Source organism: Camellia sinensis, chromosome 7 (assembly GCF_055761805.1).
Source record: "Camellia sinensis isolate YWXY chromosome 7, ASM5576180v1, whole genome shotgun sequence".
In the NCBI taxonomy this organism is placed as follows: Eukaryota; Viridiplantae; Streptophyta; class Magnoliopsida; order Ericales; family Theaceae; genus Camellia; species Camellia sinensis.
This window is the reverse complement of record NC_138967.1, coordinates 174,063,716-174,082,629: the sequence shown is the minus strand read 5'-3', so window position 1 is coordinate 174,082,629 and position 18,914 is coordinate 174,063,716. Positions and strand designations below refer to the sequence as shown.

The following is an 18,914-nucleotide window of genomic DNA, read 5'->3' as shown; positions in this document are numbered from 1 at the left end:
TTAATAATTTATTTAATTTTTTATGAAAAGATATGCAGAAAAATAGAAAAAGTGATGTAACAATTTATAGTAACTTTTTAACTTTTTAATTAAAACACATAATTGTCAAACAAGGCTTAAGTAAGTATTATAGTTAACTAGTAAGTTAAATTAGCATAACTAGACATGTAAAGGTAAAACTGCATATATTTCTTTGTTAAGTGTACGCATCGTCTACCAAATGCGAGAGACATCACCAAGTTCACCACTTCTTTCACCATATTTTTAACTTCACATCCTGTGATTCGAGAGGTGAAGTATGCGGTGTCTGTATAGTTATTGAAAAAGAAATTTCACCGTAGAGTCACAAAAAAGCTACTCTTATATTGACATTTTTCAGACTCTGCATGAACTTTAAATTTATAAAGAAATGTGAAAAAAGAAAAAAAAGAAATTAATGAAAAAGTGAGAAAACATAATGGGCCTAGGGGCTAATGCACTAAATCTTACCATAACATAGTGGATATAGGATACCATATTTCTTGTAAGGTTCAGTTGGCACATTGTGTTTAATCTAGGGTTAAGGGGTTGGGTTAAAATAGTTTGTTAAAAGATAAAATCGATTAAAATAGTTAATAAAATAAAATGTCATATCTAATTCATAATTATTTTACTTTTTCTTTCATAATCATCAATCAAAAAAAAAAATTTCCAAACACAATTATTTTAATCAGGCTAAAATAACTAAATAATCAATTAAAATAGTCAATTTTCCACACAAGGTCAGTAAAGAAAGATAGATCTTGAATTGATAATGGGCCTCAGCATAGCCTGTTTCTGGTCAGAGCAGCCCACGGTTTGCAAGCCCATGAGGACCAGTTGACCACGCGAGTGCCTTTGGGCTTGTTTGATTGGGTGATTAGCGAGTTTCATAAAAAGGAAAAATTACTATTAAGTGGTAGTTTTTAAAAATAGTAATGCTACGAATTTAGATATAAATATTTGGGAGATTTATGTATAAATTTTAATAGGTGAACTTATTATTTAGTAAATTCTATCATAATCAATGGCATTTTTCATCAAATACTATTAAAAAACGTCACTAATTATTAATTTTCAGTGACAATTTGAAATTTTGTCACAAAAAATATTACTAATTATAAGTTTTAGCGACAATTTAAAAAAATTGTCATAAAAATTGTAAACTTTCAGCGACAGTTTGAAAAATTGTCACAGAAAAACATTATTAATTGTAAGTTTTAACGACAATTTATAAAAACCGTGCCAAAAAAAATCACTAACTGTCAATTTTTAATAACATATGCAAAAAACCATCATAAAAAATTATTTTAGCGACAATTTAGTAAGACTTATTTTCAACAAGACTTTATGGGAATCAAATCCAACTATTAGGATCTATTGATAGTTTATCCAAAAAATTTAGAAATTATTCAAAATTTCATATCAATAGTTTAGATTTGTTTCAGATGTGGATCTCACACCTTATCAATTACATATTTATTTCTAAGTAAATTCTGGGATCCTGGCTTTTTTGTTTTAAAAATTATTACAAATTCACAAAAAAATATAATTATAATTATTAATATTTCTAATTTTTACTATTTATTTATAATTATTTTTCCTAAACATCAATTGGATGTTCCAATCACAATTTCTCTACAATTCACATATACTTGGGTACAAATCTTAATTTGAGGAAATTTGAAGGGTCTCCGTTGAGTCTAACATATTTTGTAAATTTTATATATTATTAATGAAAAAAATTAAATCAATCTATAACTGTAATTATTTTGTTTTATTGCGTTTAAATGGACAAAAAGTACTTTTTTTAAAATAAAAAAAATCATCATTTTTTTTTTTAAAATAAATATGATAAAATGAAAATACTATAATCATCAAATCGACTTAGGAATGAATTTTTAACTTTTTATGAAGTAAAAAAAACTTAATTTTTTTATGAATAATATATACAAAGTGCTTTATAAAATAAACTGTTTGAATTATTAAAACTAGCAGGTGACATACGTGATGCGTGTGCAATTCAGATAACTAAAAATAAAAATAAATAATAAAGAATTTAATATCATAATATGTATATTGATTAAGTAATAAGTATGTTATTAACAAAATCTAAGGTCTTAGGTTTAAAATTTACTTACATTGTGTATAATAATTTTTTTAATTTTAGTATATATAAAGTTGTCACATGATACGAGGAGAAGAATGTTTCACTAAACTAATTTAGACTTTCACTTAATAATAGTATAGATAAAACTCATGATGAGGAGAAATTATTCAATACTCCTATGGTGTGTTTGATTAGACAGACTGGATAAGGGGGGATTAGAATCTATCAAATTTGAATCTTGAGACTGCGAATCCTCCGGACTATTTGGTTGGATTGGATGTGTACCCCGTATTTGTTTTCTTATGAGATTAGATTTCTGGAAATGACTATTTTTAGTGAATCCAATGTTTAGTTGGATGGACTGGATAAGAACAAATAAACAAAAAACTATTTTATCTTTTTTCAATTGCTTACTAAGTAATAGTAATATTAAACATATCCTTAATATTTTAATTATTTTTAGGTAGATTAAATAAAAATTTATTTTATTTTATTTTTTACATAGTTAAATAAATTTATTTTTTTAAAATAAAATAAATAAAATATCAATAAAAATATATGTTATTTTTTTAATTAAAATTTTAAATAAATTTATTTTAAAAAATAATAATTATTAAATAAAATATATATTAAAATTTAAATAATGAAATTAAATAAAATATAAACGAAATTATAAAATAAAACATCAATAAAATATCTATAAAAAATTATTCAAAAACTTAAATAAATAAAACATCAATAAAAAGTTAAATAAAATTATTTTATTTTTAATTTGAAACATTTAAATTTCATTGAATTTTACTAAATATAATACATAGTTAAATAGTAGAGGGTCAAAATGGTTATTTCACCACCTAATTTTCATGAAAATTGTCCCACACCCCCCTTGGACAGTGTAATCCCATATATGGGGGATAAGGACTCCGGCCAGACTCCATGTCTAGCAGACTAAAAAAAAAAATAATGAATAAAATGTTTCTAATGGATTACAATTCAAATAATGTTTAGTTCCCCTGAATCACTTGAATCAAACGCACCCCTAGAGCAACACTAGGTGATGCTTCAAATGAGTAGTTATTGATCTAAGTTATGAAATTCCCTATTTTTGTGTTAAAATGTTTTAAGACAAATTATTAAGGGAGTTTTTTTTATAAATCCACTTTCTAAGAGCTTTATTCCATCCAACTCATATTCTTTTTTACTATTCCATTAGGTCCTATTTGAGATAAGAAGACCAAAATACCCTTTTTCATCTACTTATATTCCATTTAGTTCACATTATTTTCTTATGTTTCAATAAGTCCTATGGGTGACATAATTACCAAAATACCCCTAATGTGAATGTTCACACCGTCAATGTGAATGTTCATATCGTCAATGTGTAGGGCCCGGCCCGTGTCAATCCTCGTGGGTGCCCGAAAAAATTCGAGTCGGGGCAGGGCGGGTCCGGCCCGTTGACAATGTGAATATTCACATTGACATGTTAACATTCACATTAATAGGAGTGTAAAATTGGCCCGCGTCCCGTGGCGAGGCGAAACCCACCCGCGGCCCATGGGCAGCCTGGGGCGGGCCCGGTCCGGCCCGTTGACAATATGAATATTCACATTGACATGTTAACATTCACAGTAATAGGAGTGTAAAATTAGCCCGCGCCTCGTGGCTGCCCGAAACCCGTCCACGACCCGTGGACGGCCTGGGGCGGGCCCGGCCCGGCCTGTTGACAATGTGAATATTCACATTGATATGTTAACATTCACATTAATAGGAATATAAAATTGGCCAGCGACCTAGGGCGGGCTCGACCTGGCCCTTTGACAATGTGAATATTCACATTGACATGTTAACATTCACATTGATAAGAGTGTAAAATTAGTCCGCAGCCCGTGGGCGGGCCGAAGCCCGACCGCAACCCAAGGCGGGCTTGGCCTGACCCGTGACAATGTGAATATTCACATTGACATGTTAACATTAACATTGATAGGAGTGTAAAATTTGCCCGCTGCCCGAAGCTTGCCCGCGGCCCAGGGTAGGCCCGGCTCGGCCAGTTGACAATGTGAATATTCGCATTAGCATGTTAACATTCACATTGATAGGAATGTAGAATTGGCCCGTGGCCCGTGGGCTGCCCGAAGCCCGCCCACGGCCCGAGGCAGGCTCGTTTGGGTCCGGACCCGAGCATGTCCGTGACCCTAGGCTAGGGCCTAACCCATTACTTTGAAGCTTGGTCCGACCCATCAGCCCGCTTAAGGCCCATTCAAGGCTCGGTTCGAGACCCAGCCCGCCCGAGGCGCAATGTCTTTTTTTGTGGAAAATAATAAAATTTTGATAGAAAAAATTAAAAAGAATTAAAAAAAAAATGGCCAGGCCCGCCCAAGCCCGACCTAAGATCGAGGCTAGGCCCAGGCCCATCGGCCCGACCCGAGACTCGATCCATCGGCCCGTCTAAAGCCCGAATACCCTTATGCCAAGGCTAGGGCCTGGGCCTAATTTTTTGGCTCGTAGGCCGGGCTGGATTTTTTTCGGACACCCATGAGGCTCGACATGGACCGGCCCGGGCCTCTACGCATTGATGATATGAACATTCAAATTGACGATGTAAACATTCACATTATGGGTATTTTGATAATTATGTCTCCCATAGGACTTATTGAAACATAAGAAAATAATGTGAACTAAATAGAATATAAGTGGATGAAAATGGTATTTTGGTCTTCTTACCTCAAATAGGACTTAATGGAATAGTCAAAAAGAACGTAAGCTGCCCGAAGCTCGCCCGTGGCTCGGGAAAGGCTCGTTTGAGCCCGGGCTGAGCCTAGTCTGAGACCCTAGGCTAGGGCCTGGGCCATCACTTTGAAGCCCGGCCCGACCCATTCAAGGCTCGGTCTGAGGTCCGGCCCGCGCCGAGGCCTAGCGTCTTTTTTTGTGAAAAATAATAAAATTTTGGTAGAAAAAATTAAAAAGAATTAAAAAAAATGGCCAGACCCGCCCAAGCCCGATCCAAGCCTGAGGCTAGGCCCAGACCCATTGGCCCGACCTGAGGCTCGACCCACCGACTTGGGTCCAGACCCAAACGAGCTTGCCCTGGGCCGTGGGCAGGCTTCAGGCAGCCCACGGGTCGCGGGCCAATTCTACATTCCTATCAATGTGCATGTTAACATATCAATGTGAATATTCACATTGTCAACGGGCCGAGCCGGGCCTACCCTGAGCCGCGGGCAAGCTTCGGGCAGCGGAAAAATTTTACACTCCTATCAATGTTAATGTTAACATGTCAATGTGAATATTCACATTGTCACGGATCGGGGCTGCGGTCGAGCTTCGAGCCGCCCACAGGCTGCGGGCTAATTTTACACTCTTATCAATGTGAATGTTAACATGTTAATGTGAATATTCACATTGTCAACGGTCCCGGTCAGGCCCGCCCTGGGCCGTTGGCCAATTTTATACTCTTATCAATGCGAATGTTAACATGTCAATGTGAATATTCACATTGTTAACAGGCTGGGCCGGGCCCGCCCCGGGCCGCCCACAGGCTGTGAGCAAGTTTCGGGCAGCCACGGGGCTCGGGCTAATTTTACACTTCTATCAATGTGAATGTTACATGTGAATGTTAACATGTCAATGTGAATATTCACATTGTCAACGGGCCGGGCCGGGCCCGCCCCGGGCCGCGTGGGGGGCTTTTGGCCGCCCATGGGTCGCAAGCCAATTTTGTACTCTTATCAATGTGAATGTTAACATGTCAATGTGAATATTCACATTGTCAACGGGCCGGACCGGGCCCGCCCAAGGCTGCCCATGGGCCGTCGACGGGTTTCGCTCCGCCACGGGACGTGAGCCAATTTTACACTCCTATTAATGTGAATGTTAACATATCAATGTGAATATTCACATTGTCAACGGCCCGGGCCCGCCCCGGCTCACGAGCGGGTTTCGGGCCGTCCACGGGCCAATTTTACATTCCTACCAATGTGAATTTTAAAATACGAATGTTCACATCATAAAATTGGTAACTGTTCAAAAAATATTTATAAGGGTATCAAAATTAAATATAAAGGCATAAGTGTTCAAGAAAATAGTGTAAATAAAGAAAAAGGACTTTATGGAATAAAACTATACATACATGGGATTAAATTGGTTAAAAAATTCTTTCATGAACTTTTTAGATTAAAACACTTTTAAATGGGATTTATCAATTAAAATCTCAATTATTAAGTATCAAGTTATAAATAGAATAAAATATTACATTGAGTAAATTTTTCATATTGAGTTCTATAGACTACCAAAAACTTGTTTCAAATTTACTTTGAAAAATTCCGACTCATATATTGACACTTTACATTTTGCTGAATGCAATGTAGACAGTTGGAAAAGACATGATGATAATCCTTCCAGCCTACGGAAACGTAGAGAGAGAGAAAAAAAAAAGTTATCTTCCTTAATAAATATTTTATTTTTAAAATTTTTTACATTGATTTCAATTAATAATAAAATAACTAAATAAATAAATACATGATACTAATAATAAAAAGTTAATAAAAAATTTATAACATTTTATTTTATAAATGATGATAATCGGGCTTCCGGCTCGATTTTTTTTTTTTTTAGTTTTTCTTTTTTTTTATTTTCTTTCTTTCTTTTCTTTCTTTCTTATTTTATATATATATATATATATATATATAAAATATAAGAATATAAGAAAATTTTAATTTGAAACTCTTTTTCAAGGGTCTTCTCTTGTGAGGAATCCCATTAAGAATTTGATGAAATTATTGTGAAAGTCTTCACCTATTTATAAGAAAAAATTCTTTCAAAAAGACTCAAAAAATTCATGTGGGATTCAATCAAATGTATTGGAGGGAATATTGAAATTTTCATATCCTTCCAAAATTTTTGCTCTCATTTCAATCAAATTATTTGAATTAAAATCACTTGGAGGGAATATTAAATATTTGATTTCATCTTCTAAAATTGAAATTAATAATATTTTAAAATATATTATTATATTTTTCAGTAAAAACAATATTAGGACAAATATTTAAGATAATTTAATATTTTTAATATTTTTAATTTATAATTTTATTACTTATATTTTTATTTAAATATAATTTTAATATATTTATTACGTCACGGTTCGATTCCGGTGCAACCCGACGGTTGAACCGGTGACCCGTCCACCCGATCCCTTTTCTGATTTTCTCACCGGTCCGGTTTTTAAAACATTGCTCTATGGAATAAAACTATACATATATGAGATTAAATGGGTTAAAAAATTCCTTCATGGACTTCTTAAGTTAAAACACTTCTAAATAGAATTTATCAATAAAAATCCCAATTATTAAGTATCAAGTTATAAATAGAATAAAATATTATTTAAAAAACATTGAATAAATTTTTTCATAATGAGTTCTATAGACTTCCAAAAACTTATTTCAAATTTGCTTTGAAAAATTCCGACCCATATATTGACACTTTACATTTTTGCTGAATGCAATGTAGACCGTTGGAAAAGACATGATGATAATCCTTCCAGCCTACGGAAACGTAGAGAGAGAAAAAAAAAAGTTATCTTCCTTAATAAATATTTTATTTTTAAAATTTTTTACATTGGTTTCAATTAATAATAAAATAACTAAATAAATACATGATACTAATAATAAAAATTTAATAAAAAATTTATAACATTTTATTAAGATGACACATAAGCCCATGTTGTTGTTGTTGTTGTTGTTTTTTTTTTTTTTTTTTTGTTACAGAGAAATCCTCCCACTATTCTGCAGGTCCAAAGCAACGCCCCATGAGGAGATCACTAGGGTGTTCTGTTGTCCGTTCCGAGTAAGTGACTATAACCTAGAAGCTTGTCCCGACCTCCCAAGGCAAGTTTCGATTAAGTCAGGACTCGCACAGTGGGGGAGTATTAAACCCACACCAAATAGCTGATTAGGCATCCTTGAGGTTCAACCTCCTAACCAATAGTGCTTCGCCCAGGAGATTGGCCCAAAGGGGTAATTGAACTTGTGACCTTAGGGCTTAAACCCCAAGGCCTTACCACAATGCCACAATCCCTTGGGTCCATGTTGTCTTTTTAACCTACATATTTTTGGTTTTTTTTGGCCGGAGCTTGACTCCAATGTACTATCTAGATGGGAGGGTCTAATCCGGACCATTAGATCTACTTTTAGGTTTCTTTTTGATAATTTAAATTGTTCATATTTTAAAATTTGTTGAGTATGTTATTCTTATAAAAAATCATATCAATCGAATAACAGATACTAAATGTAGAATAATTTTTGAAATAAAAAGTTCGAAAACTTGTTTGGTTTGTTTTTTTTCAGAAATGGCTTTGAAAAATTATTTTGAGAAGAGAGTTTTAAAAAAAGTGATTAATTTGATGTGTATGAGAGAGAGTGTAATTTTAGAAAGTAGGTAACCAAACAAAATTTTGAATTTTTTTTGAAAAAATTTGTTTGGTTTAATTACTCTTGAAAATTTATTTGTAGAGAAATTTTCTCAAAAATTTTTTTAAAAAACAAACCAAACAAGGTGTATTCGGATCATTTTTTATGAACCGTTAATTTTCTAACTGTTTATTTTTTTCTAAACAAAAGTACACTAAATATATAGTATTCATTATCCGATCGACATAAATTTTTATAAAAATAATATACTTAACAAATCTCAAAATATGAAAAATTTTAATTATCAAAAAATGGTCTAAAAATAGATTAAATGGACCGAACTGTTTCAGAGAGAGTTCAGACTTTCTTTTTTTTTTTTTGGGGGGGGGGGGGGGGGGAATAACCTAAATAAACCTAAATAATTTTTGTTGACATGACGATGGAGATAACCCTCAAAATACGTCATGAATCACTTCATCATCATAACTTTTAAAACACGTCATCGTCTATATGATTTTTTTAAAGTGAAAAAAATACGTTTCAATAAAATACTTTTAAAATAACTACATAAAAAAATTGAAAAATTTATTTTAAAAATTTAAAGTTTCATACCTACCACAAAATAAATTTTAAGTTTTATTCTTTAAATCTTAATATTTTAAATTATTTTTAATTTAAATTATCTATCTATTTTTATTTAAAAAAATAATAAAAATATATATATTTTAGTTATTAAATTCAACGAAATTCTTTTTAAATATTTTTGATAAAGCAACATTTTTTTAGACAGTATTACATATATCCAAATTCTTTCTCCCACAATCTCTCTAATGAGGTAGTAAGACTGAATGTATGTAAGAAGAGTTTTGAATAAATATTTGAGGTGTCGTTTGGGAAGAGTTCATTTGGGCTCTTTTGGCTCTTTGAGCCACAAAAGACCGAATAGGCTATTTGAGCTACAACAGACAAAATATCACATCCAACCCATAATCATTACACTATTCTCTTACAAAAAAAATTAAAAAAGTCAAAAAGTCAAAAAGTCCTTCCCAAACCAAACTTTTGAGCCCAGCCTCAAATAGTAAAAAAAGACAAAAAGTCAACCCACTTCCCAAACGGAGACTAAATGTAAGTTAGCTTTTTAAATTTTGTTTACCATCATTTTGGAGGTTTGGGAGAGAGAAATTGTGTGAATAAACCTTTTTTTATTATTATTATATAACTAACAAGTTTTTGATGGAAAGGGAGTAAAAAGTTATTTAAGATGATCTAAATAAGTATATTGTTCTACTTTTTATAAAAAAAAAATGTATAAAAAAGTAGAGAGATGATGTGACTCAAAAAAGATAAAAAAGTGTGCTGATATAATCATGCCAAACAACTCTTTAGGGTTACATGAATTAAAATTTTAAAAGTGACTAATATAATAATGTTAAATTTATAAATTAATTATATCTTTTTAAAATCTCACTCTTAATTTTTTTATTATCTAGTTTTATTTTCTTTGTAATTATTTTGCAGGTACATGAATGATACTAGTATGATTTCTTTTACTAGTGGGATTTGGACCACCACCACCGACCGACACCAATCGATCATTTCGAGACAAAACCCCATACGCACGGCAAAATATGTTGAGTGTTCTTCTCACCCAAGTATATGGGATATTTTAGGGGAGGATGGGTAGTTGTTATGCATAAAGGCTGTAGTCACTGTTGGGTAGGTAATTAGATTTATTTTAAATTTATTTTGATAATTTAAATTATTCATTTATTAGAATATATGGATTAAAATATATTTCATAAAAAATTAAATTAATCAATATTAGTAATATTTTCATTTAAATATATTTGTATTCAGTTTTATATACCAAAGTACACTAATTATTTATTTTTTTAAATACAAACGTGATTAGATGGAAAGAGTTATCGATATCTAATTAACTTACAGATATATTCTAATTAACATATCTTAAAAAATAAATTATTTAAATTATCAAAATAGAATTTATTGACTGCATAACAGTAACCACTATTGCATAAAGCAGTATAATCACTCCGAGTTATATTTTAAGAGCATTTCCGTTATAAGTTTAATTTTAAAGTTTTTAAGGAAATTTTTTAAAATACACTCTTTTGGAGTTAAAAAATAATAAAATAATTCATTTTTCCTAAATTTAAATATATATATATATATAGTTAATCTTATATTTTTTTTTACATAATTACAATATTCTCTATTGAGATTTTAATTCATATAATATTTAGGTTATTTCTTATTGATAATTCGTGAGTTGTATGGGTGAAAAAATAATATTGTCATGTTTTTTTCTATTAAAAAATATATTTATGTTTGTTTATTTATATGTCTATTTGTAGAGACGGAACCAGAATTTCATTATCAGAGCTATCAGAGCAACCAAAAGAAAAATATTTTTTTTTTTCAGTATATACACAAAACACACATGTACGTCTAATATGATATATAAATTATATATACATAAAAAAAATTAAATACCATTGAAGCGATTTCTAATAGAATGAAAAAGTTTTTTTGGTACAAAATAGAAAGAGAATACAAGATGAAAAAATGATGACATATATGTTTTTTATACGGGGAGACCACTTTATGTATAAAATGAAATAGATATATTATTAAAATTCTATGACAAACAATATTTTTTTACGAAAATAGGGAAACCATGACTCCCCATAATCTTCTTCTAGTTCCATCTTTGTCTATCTGCCATGTGTATTAGTTTAGATGGTTTTAACTTTATTAAAATAGATACTATTAATGTATTTATATCAAACTATTTTAGTCACAAAAGACAAAATAGGCTATTTTAGCCACAACAAACAAAACATCACATCCAACCCATAATCATTACACTCTTTTTTCACAAAAAAAAAAAAAACTAAAAAAGCTAAAAAAACAAAAAAATCATTCCCAAACCAAACTTTTTAGTCCAGGCTAAAATATTCAAAAAAAATCAAAAAGTCAAAAGTCAACCCACTTCCCAAACGGATATGACTAACTTATATTTTTGTCAAATCTCAAAAAATGTGAGTATAATTTATGCAACAATTTAAAAAGATAAATTTGGTCCCGTTGAGGACTTGGGTTAATAGTCAAAAAGTCACTGTAAATTATTATATCAGTGTCACTCCTTTATGTATTTTTTTGTGTAAAAAATAATAAAAAAATTAATTAAAATAATCATTTCTTAGACAACGCCTTAGTTTTACCTATCTATCTATTTAGGTCTTATTAGACCATCTCCAACGGTTCATCAGAGTTGATATCAAATTTAAATTTTGATGAAAAAGCCACTGTTCACAGCTCCAACGGTTGCACCAAATCAATATCAGATTGAGATTTCATCAAATAATTGATCAAATCGACGACAAGATACTAATTTCACCAAAACACTGTTGGTGACCGTTGGAGAGAGGACCCGGTCGACCAACCGGTTGTCCGGCCGGTTGACCAACCGGTCAACCGAATTCCTTTGAAATAGATAGGTTCAAACCGGTCAAAAAAAGTTCAAACAAGCCCAAAAAAAAAAAAAAAATTTTGCTTTGCCGGTTGACCGGCCGGGCAACCAACCGGTCGACCCACCACAAACTGTTTCAATTGATGCATCTATGAGAATGAAAGTTGCAATTGGTGGATGAATCAATGAGAATGAAAGGCAATTTCAATTGGTGGGTTTTCATGCCAAAGATATTGACAACAACCAAACAATTGGTGAGTTTTCATCAATTGATATAATTGGTGGGTTTTCATCAATTCAAATAATTTCAGAAACATAGCGTTCTAAAAAAAAATATTTATGCTTACCGGTCGACCAACCGATTGACCCACGGGATTTGATACAGGATTTGATGCATACTGTTAGAGGTAGTGATATCAAATTTGATGAAATGAGTCATTTTTTACTCAAATTTGGTGAAAAAAAAGTTCACCGTTGGATATGCTCTTAGGAAATATGAGTTTTTAGTCTCAGAAAAAAATTAAAAAGACATTATAAATTATCATATCATTCACTTTATTTTTTTATATATTTTTTCACAAAACGTCAAAAAATCAATTAAAACATGTTTGCTTACGCCACTAATGGGCCACCATTTTCAAATAAATTTACATATTTTTAAGATAAAATCAATTTGATAATTTTTATTTTTAACAAAAAAAAATCAAAAAACTAATTCTCATATATTTGCTTACGTCACTAATGGGCCACCATTTTCAAATAAATTTACATTTTTTTTGAGATAAAATTAATTTGATAATTTTTATTTTTAACAAAAAAAAAAATCAAAAATCTAATTCTCATTCTCATTCTGAAATTGAACAGGTTGACCCCGTAGGCCAATGGAGCGGCGGAGTCAGAAATTTAATTTAAAGGGAGCACTTACTAATTATAATAATTTTTATAAAAATATTTCATGTAAATTTTTTACAATTGATTTCAGGAAATATAAAAAAAAAAAATATTTATAACTAGTGTATCATGGACAATACACAAAAAAAATATAGATGTAAGCTTTAAAATAAATTATATAATGATAAATTATTTTTTGATACAAAATTTGATTAAAAATTGAATATAATGGTAATACCACGTCATCATTGGTATGCAATATCACCCACTAATGATAAATAAACGCATAAAGAGTGAACCTCACATGTCAAATGTAACTGACAATCTAATAAATTTCATATCTTTATAGTAAAATTACTTATACTTGCATATCACTAATAATAACATCATCGTTACATTCAAAAATTTTCATAATTAATATAATTTATTTATAATAGTCTCTTTATTTTCAATCAAAATAATTATTATTGTTTTTATAATTTTAAAATGTCATTGACATTTCATTCTAATAATATTTTTATAATTTTTTATTTAATTTTTTTTTATATTTGTAAAAAAAAAAAAATACCAAATCCAGGGGCACGTGACCCCTGGTCCCATGCTGCCTCCGCCCCTGGGCCAATGTATTGTTTTCACACTACAAAAAAAACACACAAGAGTAGGGTGGCTAAAGTTGATAATCTCATTTCGAAACTTATTAATAATTTGAGTGGCTAAATTTAAAAAATATATTAAATAAAATATATTTATAAAAATTAAATTAATTAAATATTGATAGATTTTTTTATCGAATTACGTTTGTATATAATTTTTTAATTCAAATTATATTTACCATTTATTTTTTTAAATATAAATATGATTCGATAAAAAAATTATCAATATCTGATAAATTTAATTTTTTATATATTTTTTATTTAATGTGTCTTTAAATGTATTGTCATTGTAGTTTTCCCTTTATATGCTAATTACATATAAAATATGCTTATAACAAATATGAATATGACAATTATGTACAATAACGACAAAAAAATAATTACATATAGAAATGGCAAAAAATGTTGATTACATATAAAATATGAAAAAGATGTATTAAAAATGAAAAAAAAATCCAAGTATGTAAAAAAATAGAAATATCCAATTATGTATAACATTGGAATTTATTTTATACCATTTTTTGCATTTTTTTAATATTTTTTTTACTTAATTCGGGGTGTTCGTAATTTTTATAAAAAAAAACAATCAAATGGATTTTTGAGAATTTTTTTTGAAATTGTGTTTGTAAACATGTTTCAAAAGTTATTCTGAAAAAAGTCCACCAAACATATTACTAAGAATTTTTTTTAAAAAATCTATTTGATTTGATTATTCTAAAAATGTATTTGTATTTTATCAAAGAGAAACCAAACAAAGCCTATATTTAAAAAAATGAACCTTTAAATTATCAAAATGAACTCCCAAATGAAACATAAGCCAGTGGGTCCTGTGCGGAGGCCAAGCAGCCACCCGTATAATACTGCATTTGACTGAGCAAGAAAATTTTGTGAAAAGAGAGGGAGGTAGATGTGGTCCTCACAACCCTCTCTCTCTCGCTGTCTCTCTCATTATGTCTTCCTCTTCATTCATTCATTCAGTAGTTGTAGTTTATTTCTTCATTTGTTCATTCTCTCTCATTTTCTTAGAGCCTCACAAAAATGGACTCTCGTAGGCCAAACCCATCCTCACTCTCCAAACAAAAATCAGACGATTTTGCTCCAGATGATGATGATGATGATAGCGTCGAAGAAGAAGATGAAAATTACGCAAGTGAATTTGGGATTTCTTCGGAAAAAGGTGGTCTTAAGAAGAAGAACAAGAAGAAGAAGGTGAAAGTCGGTTTCGATGGTGGTTCTGGGAAGAAACGGGGTGGTGGTGGTGGTGGGTTGTTGTCGTCGCCGCCGCGTTGTCAAGCGGAGAAGTGCGAAGCTGATCTGACGGAGGCGAAAAGGTACTACCGCCGCCATAAGGTTTGCGAACTCCACGCCAAGGCTACGGCGGCGATTGTCGCCGGACTCCGGCAGAGGTTCTGTCAGCAATGCAGCAGGTGTTGATCAAAACCCTAGTTCTCATTTTTTTTTTTTTTTTTTGTGGTTATTTTTGGTAAGAAAATACCTTGAAGAACATAGCGTCACAGTTTACTTATTATGCTACTATAAATAAATTAACTTTTTTGTTTTTTAAATAATGGATTAATTTCATTTTTATCCTCATACTATGGTGATTTTTTTTAATTTCATCCTAAAAGTATCTCCAACGCTCACTTAAATTTTTTATTAAATTTAAGTAAAAATTTGATGAAAAACTTGATTCAGTATGATGCCCTTCAATGGTGAGCGGAACTTTTCGTCAAATCTGGCCAGTAAATATTCGGTTGACAAGCAGGTTGTGCAGCCAAAATCTTGTTGTTCGGCCGGTCGTCCACCAACGGTCACCTGTGAAATTTGATAGAATGATAAAAGCTACTTGATTTGATAAAAAATTCTTCTAAAAAATTCTTCTAATAGGAGTTTGATGGAATGGTTGGAGTGAAAAAAGTTACTTTTTTCAAATTTAGGCCCGTTTGGAGACTTATTTTTTTTAGTCAATTAGCTAAAAAGTTATTAAATTAGTCAAAAAGTCAACAACTCATACCAAAAAGTCAAAGATTCTCTTTTCTCTTTATTTTTTGCACATCTTTTCGTAATTAGCCAAAAAGTCATCCCAAACATACAAGTTTTTTTTACCTATCCTTTTAGCCAAATAGCCAAAAAAATTACTAAATTAGCCTGTTCCCAAACGAGGCCTTAATGGAACATCTGAGTAACATTAGAAATGATCTAAATCATTAATTTTAAGCTAATACGATCCAATTGGCTAAATTAGCTTTAGGAACAGTTAAAACTTAATTTGATGGAAAAAAAAAAAAAAAGTGACTTCAAAATTAAACAACTGAAATCGTATAATCAAACAAAAAAAAATTTAATATAAGAATTGGAGTGTTTAGTTGTAAGATGTATGTGTGAGTATAAAAATGAGTGTTTGGTATTGTGATTTACGTTGTTCATATTATAAAAAAAAATAATAATAATAAGTGACATTTAGGGAATAAAATGAAATTAATTCCTTATATACGATTCTATCTAAGGAACTCTTTAAATGAAATTTATTAGCTATTATAGTTAACATTATCATATTTTAATCACTCTAATAAGCAAACTATTACAATAGCTATTACAAAGAATTAGATACCCAATAATTACCACAATAAATAAGCTATAATAGAAATAAATAAACAACTCAATCCAACAAAGAACCACCTGATGGAAAAAATAATTTAATAATTATTTTTGACAAAAAGTGACCCAACAGTAGAGATGCTCTTACATTAAAATTATCAAATTTGATACAATTTTTTTCATGTTTATAATTAATATGTTATTAATTGATTAAAAAAGAAAAAGAGAAAGCCTACCCCCCCACTCAGCTAACCTCATTTAATATTAACTTTGTTATACTTTAGCTATGCTTTGCTGCCGTATCTGCAACTTTATCTACTTGTATATGTATTTACAAAGCTTAGAGTTTCTCCAACCATTTACCAATTTTTTCATCTAATTTGATTTTAAATTTGAGTAAAAAATTTAATTTGATATGAACTATTCCCATCCATTCATCAAGTTTTCATCAAAATCTTCTTAAAATTTTTCCTCTTATGCCAAATTTTCCTTTTCATCAACTTTGGTGAAAAAAATCATCTTCCATATTTCATATTTTTGAATTTTCATCAAATTTTTTGATGAATGATTTGATGAAAAAATTACTTTATCTTGATTTAATGAATACTTGAGGAAATGATTGGAGTTGATAATGGTGAAAAGGATTGGAAATGCTGTTAACTGGTTGATTCCTTTGTCTTGAAGGTTAAAAACAATTACTAGAGTTGCCTGACTTTTCTTCGATTTATTACAATTTGTTACTGTATTAAAAGTTTCCGTATGTTAATGTTTGATTGCCGAGAAAATGAAAGATAGCAAATGACAATTTGAAATTCTTAGTGATGATTGAAATAGGAGTGGCACATGTAAGAATCTTTTATATGTATATTTTCTTGCGACTTTTTACACAATCAAATAGAGCATTAGCACCAACTTTGCTGAAAATGCAAATTTTTCTCAATTGGACACGTCATATTCATGTTGTAAAAAGTGGAGGAAAAACTTATGCCAGATTCACCAGTAAATTGATGATATAGATTGTTAAAATCAAAATGGGACATGGTTTGGAAAAGGTTTCTAAGGCCACTTGTTTGGTGAGGTAACTAATTGAAAATGAACCTGGTGAAAGTTTTTTTATTATTTTTTTGGGGGGTCTTGGGATGAACCGAAAATTCAAACATCTTAGATTTGATTTCTTTTTGTGTTGTGTCCGATCTTAATTGATACCCGTTGTTTACATGTGTCTAACATTTACGTTGGGATGCTCATTGGCAACAGAAAAAGTACAATAAAATAATAATCTTTTTCAGTGGATTAAGGAGAGGCTTACCAAACATGTTTACTATGATTTAGGCGGCCTATTTATTTTGTTTAGATGTGAGAGAAGCGTTGGTTCATTTAACATGTTTACTATGGTTTAGGTAGCCTAAGGCTTCATTTGGTCATGGCTTAAAAAACTAATTTATTGGCTCAAAAAACTCATTTTGCCAAAAAAACCTTAGCTCTGGTCGAGTCATGGCTTAAGCTTCCTTTGCCTGTATTTTCAACTGAAGTTGAAAGTTACCTTTGATGATTACAAATCAGACAGAATCAAAATTCTCAGTACAAGAATGAAACAGATGGCTGATTCATCAATTCTAGTCTACTATAAAATTTCTCTGTTTCCAATTATTCTAATACTTACACCTATTTACAAAACCTCAGGTTTCATGAGCTATCTGAGTTTGATGACACAAAGAGAAGTTGCCGAAGGCGTTTGGCGGGGCATAATGAGCGACGCCGGAAGAGCTCATCGGAATCACCCCATGGAGGAGGAGAAGGGTGTAGTAGCCAAAGATTGGGCAGTGAGTTGAACGAAAATCACTGTAGTAGGCAGGCAGACGATAGAGGCAGAACTCTGATAGCTTTTCCTGGGAATCCAACTTACAAGCAATTCCACATCAAATGATTTAGTTGTTTATTCTCATGAGGCTTACTCTCTTCTGTCATATTCTATTGAATCTATCTCCTGCTACAAATGATTCTAGTATTTTATCTTATGCTCTGTTGTTGATTTGTGTCCAGATCAAGTACATAATTAAGTTGGGTCATGATTTACTTCTTGTTGTGGGATAGTTGGTTTACACTTGTATATGTACCTCTGAGGATCTGATTCCAATAATAACTATCTTTATTAGAACAAATTTATGGTGTTTACATGAATATGATTAGAGACTATTTTCGATTGCATTTTATACTTCCTACTCATAATGGGAGTGAGGCTCACACCAATTGATTATGTGAGTCTCACTCCCAATGTGAGTAGGCTAGGGTTCACAAATTGAAATGGTCCAATTCAGAGTGAATTAGGAACCAAACTATTGGTTTGAGAAAAAATTTGAATTGTAAGTGAAGTATTAAGCTTATATAATCTGACTAAAATTGAACTATAGAAATCAATTTGGTTTAGTTTGGTTTTATGATTTTAAATTTTTTATATAGGCGTATGATATGTATTTTTTGATATGTATTTTTTAATAGCAAACACTCTAGTAACCATTAGTATAGTTGAGTTAGGAGGAATTTTTTCAATTTTGTAGTAAAAATTGGTTCATTCTTGTTAGTACCTTTTATACTCTTGATTTTACCTTTTGTAATATTAAAAAATAATAAACAACAATATTGGTATCAAAGTCTTAGAATTGTAAAAAAGACTAACTTGAACGATTTAACTATTTTTGAAATCAAAACTAAAACTGAAACTAATTAAAATCAAATTAAATTGACAC

General features: G+C 30.7%; 1 protein-coding gene across 1 annotated transcript; it reads left to right on the top strand.

Moving 5' to 3' along the window:
- The first annotated feature begins 14,389 nt into the window (after positions 1–14,389).
- On the top strand, positions 14,390–18,329 carry LOC114258026 (uncharacterized). Its single transcript, XM_028197866.2, has 2 exons — positions 14,390–14,996; positions 17,851–18,329. Exons 1-2 carry the CDS (start codon positions 14,608–14,610, stop codon positions 18,092–18,094), a joined length of 633 nt encoding a protein of 210 aa, XP_028053667.2. The 5' UTR covers positions 14,390–14,607; the 3' UTR covers positions 18,095–18,329.
- Positions 18,330–18,914: the final 585 nt, after the last annotated feature.

Excerpts from the sequence above, each read along its gene's own strand:
- LOC114258026 (XM_028197866.2), top strand. The coding sequence starts at position 14,608 with ATGGACTCTCGTAGGCCAAACCCATCCTCACTCTCCAAACAAAAATCA. Across the intron at positions 14,997-17,850 it reads TTCTGTCAGCAATGCAGCAG|GTTTCATGAGCTATCTGAGT; the intron begins GTGTTGATCAAA and ends ACAAAACCTCAG.